Consider the following 936-nt stretch of genomic DNA (forward strand, 5'->3'; position numbering starts at 1 on the left):
GCTCGCCGCCGTCCGGCAGGCGGAAGAGACGCTCCGCGGGGCCGCCACCGTTGCGCGCATTGAGCGACCGCCGCCGCCCCCACGCAATGATGCTGAACCGGTCGCCAATCGGAGTGCTCACGCGCGGCACGCCGTGCGTGAAGGTCGTGTTCACCTCGTTCGTGAAGGCGAAGCAGTCGCCGTTGCGTTGCGGGAACTCGAACTTGTGGCCGGTCGCATCGTGCAGGAAGAGCAGGCTGCGCGTCGCGCCTAAAGTGATGCCGACGGTGAAGTCCTCACGCTCCTGCTTGTCGCCGTACGCGTGGCTGTCGTGGTGTTGCGGCTTCCACTGCTGCCCGTCACGGTAGTAGTTCAGCCGCGTCGCGTACACGTCAACGTCGAAGTACTCCGCGAGCATCGCAATGATGTCGTTGAACGTCGCGCTAATCCCCGTCGGGTTCTCGAAGATTTGGTGCCGGCTCCACTCAATAAGGCCGCCGTCGCGCGACATGTGCGCCCCTGTCGCGGCGACCAGCTCCGTCTTCAGCTGTTCGTACAGCCGCGTGTCCTTCTCGTCGCACACAAATTGGCGGATGTACACCGTGTTGCCGCGTAATATGGAGCCGAAGTCGTCGCACAGCTGACCGTCAACGCGTGCCGCCTCAGAGCGCAGCATCGACGCCGCGCATTGCAGCGCCTCGTTGTGGAAAGCACCGCGCCTCGCGAGACGGTCTTGCAGCATCGGCGAACGCCACTTCAGTGACTCGCACGGCTGCTGCTGCTGCTGCTGGTGCACAGAGGACTCCATCGAATCCCCGTAGGAAGAGAAGAACTATGTGTCACTGAATGGTGAAGGAGGAAGGAAAGAAAGAAAGAAGGATCCGATCACACAGCTGAAGCGCTGGAAGCCAATTAGACCAATAAAGCATGCGAGGGAATCAGAGCGTCCAGCGTGAC

The 936-nt window shown here is 62.0% G+C and overlaps 1 protein-coding gene across 1 annotated transcript; it reads left to right on the forward strand.

Moving 5' to 3' along the window:
• Positions 1 to 401: 401 nt before the first annotated feature.
• DQ04_21181000 (hypothetical protein) lies at positions 402 to 623 on the forward strand (the record flags this gene model as incomplete). The annotated part of the gene is made up of 1 exon (XM_009317988.1): positions 402 to 623. The coding sequence occupies one exon, from the start codon at positions 402 to 404 to the stop codon at positions 621 to 623; it is 222 nt and encodes a 73-aa protein (XP_009316263.1).
• Positions 624 to 936: the final 313 nt, after the last annotated feature.

The sequence above is a fragment of the Trypanosoma grayi genome (genome assembly GCF_000691245.1).
Source record: "Trypanosoma grayi strain ANR4 Tgr_2118_V1, whole genome shotgun sequence".
Lineage (NCBI taxonomy): Eukaryota > Euglenozoa > Kinetoplastea > Trypanosomatida > Trypanosomatidae > Trypanosoma > Trypanosoma grayi.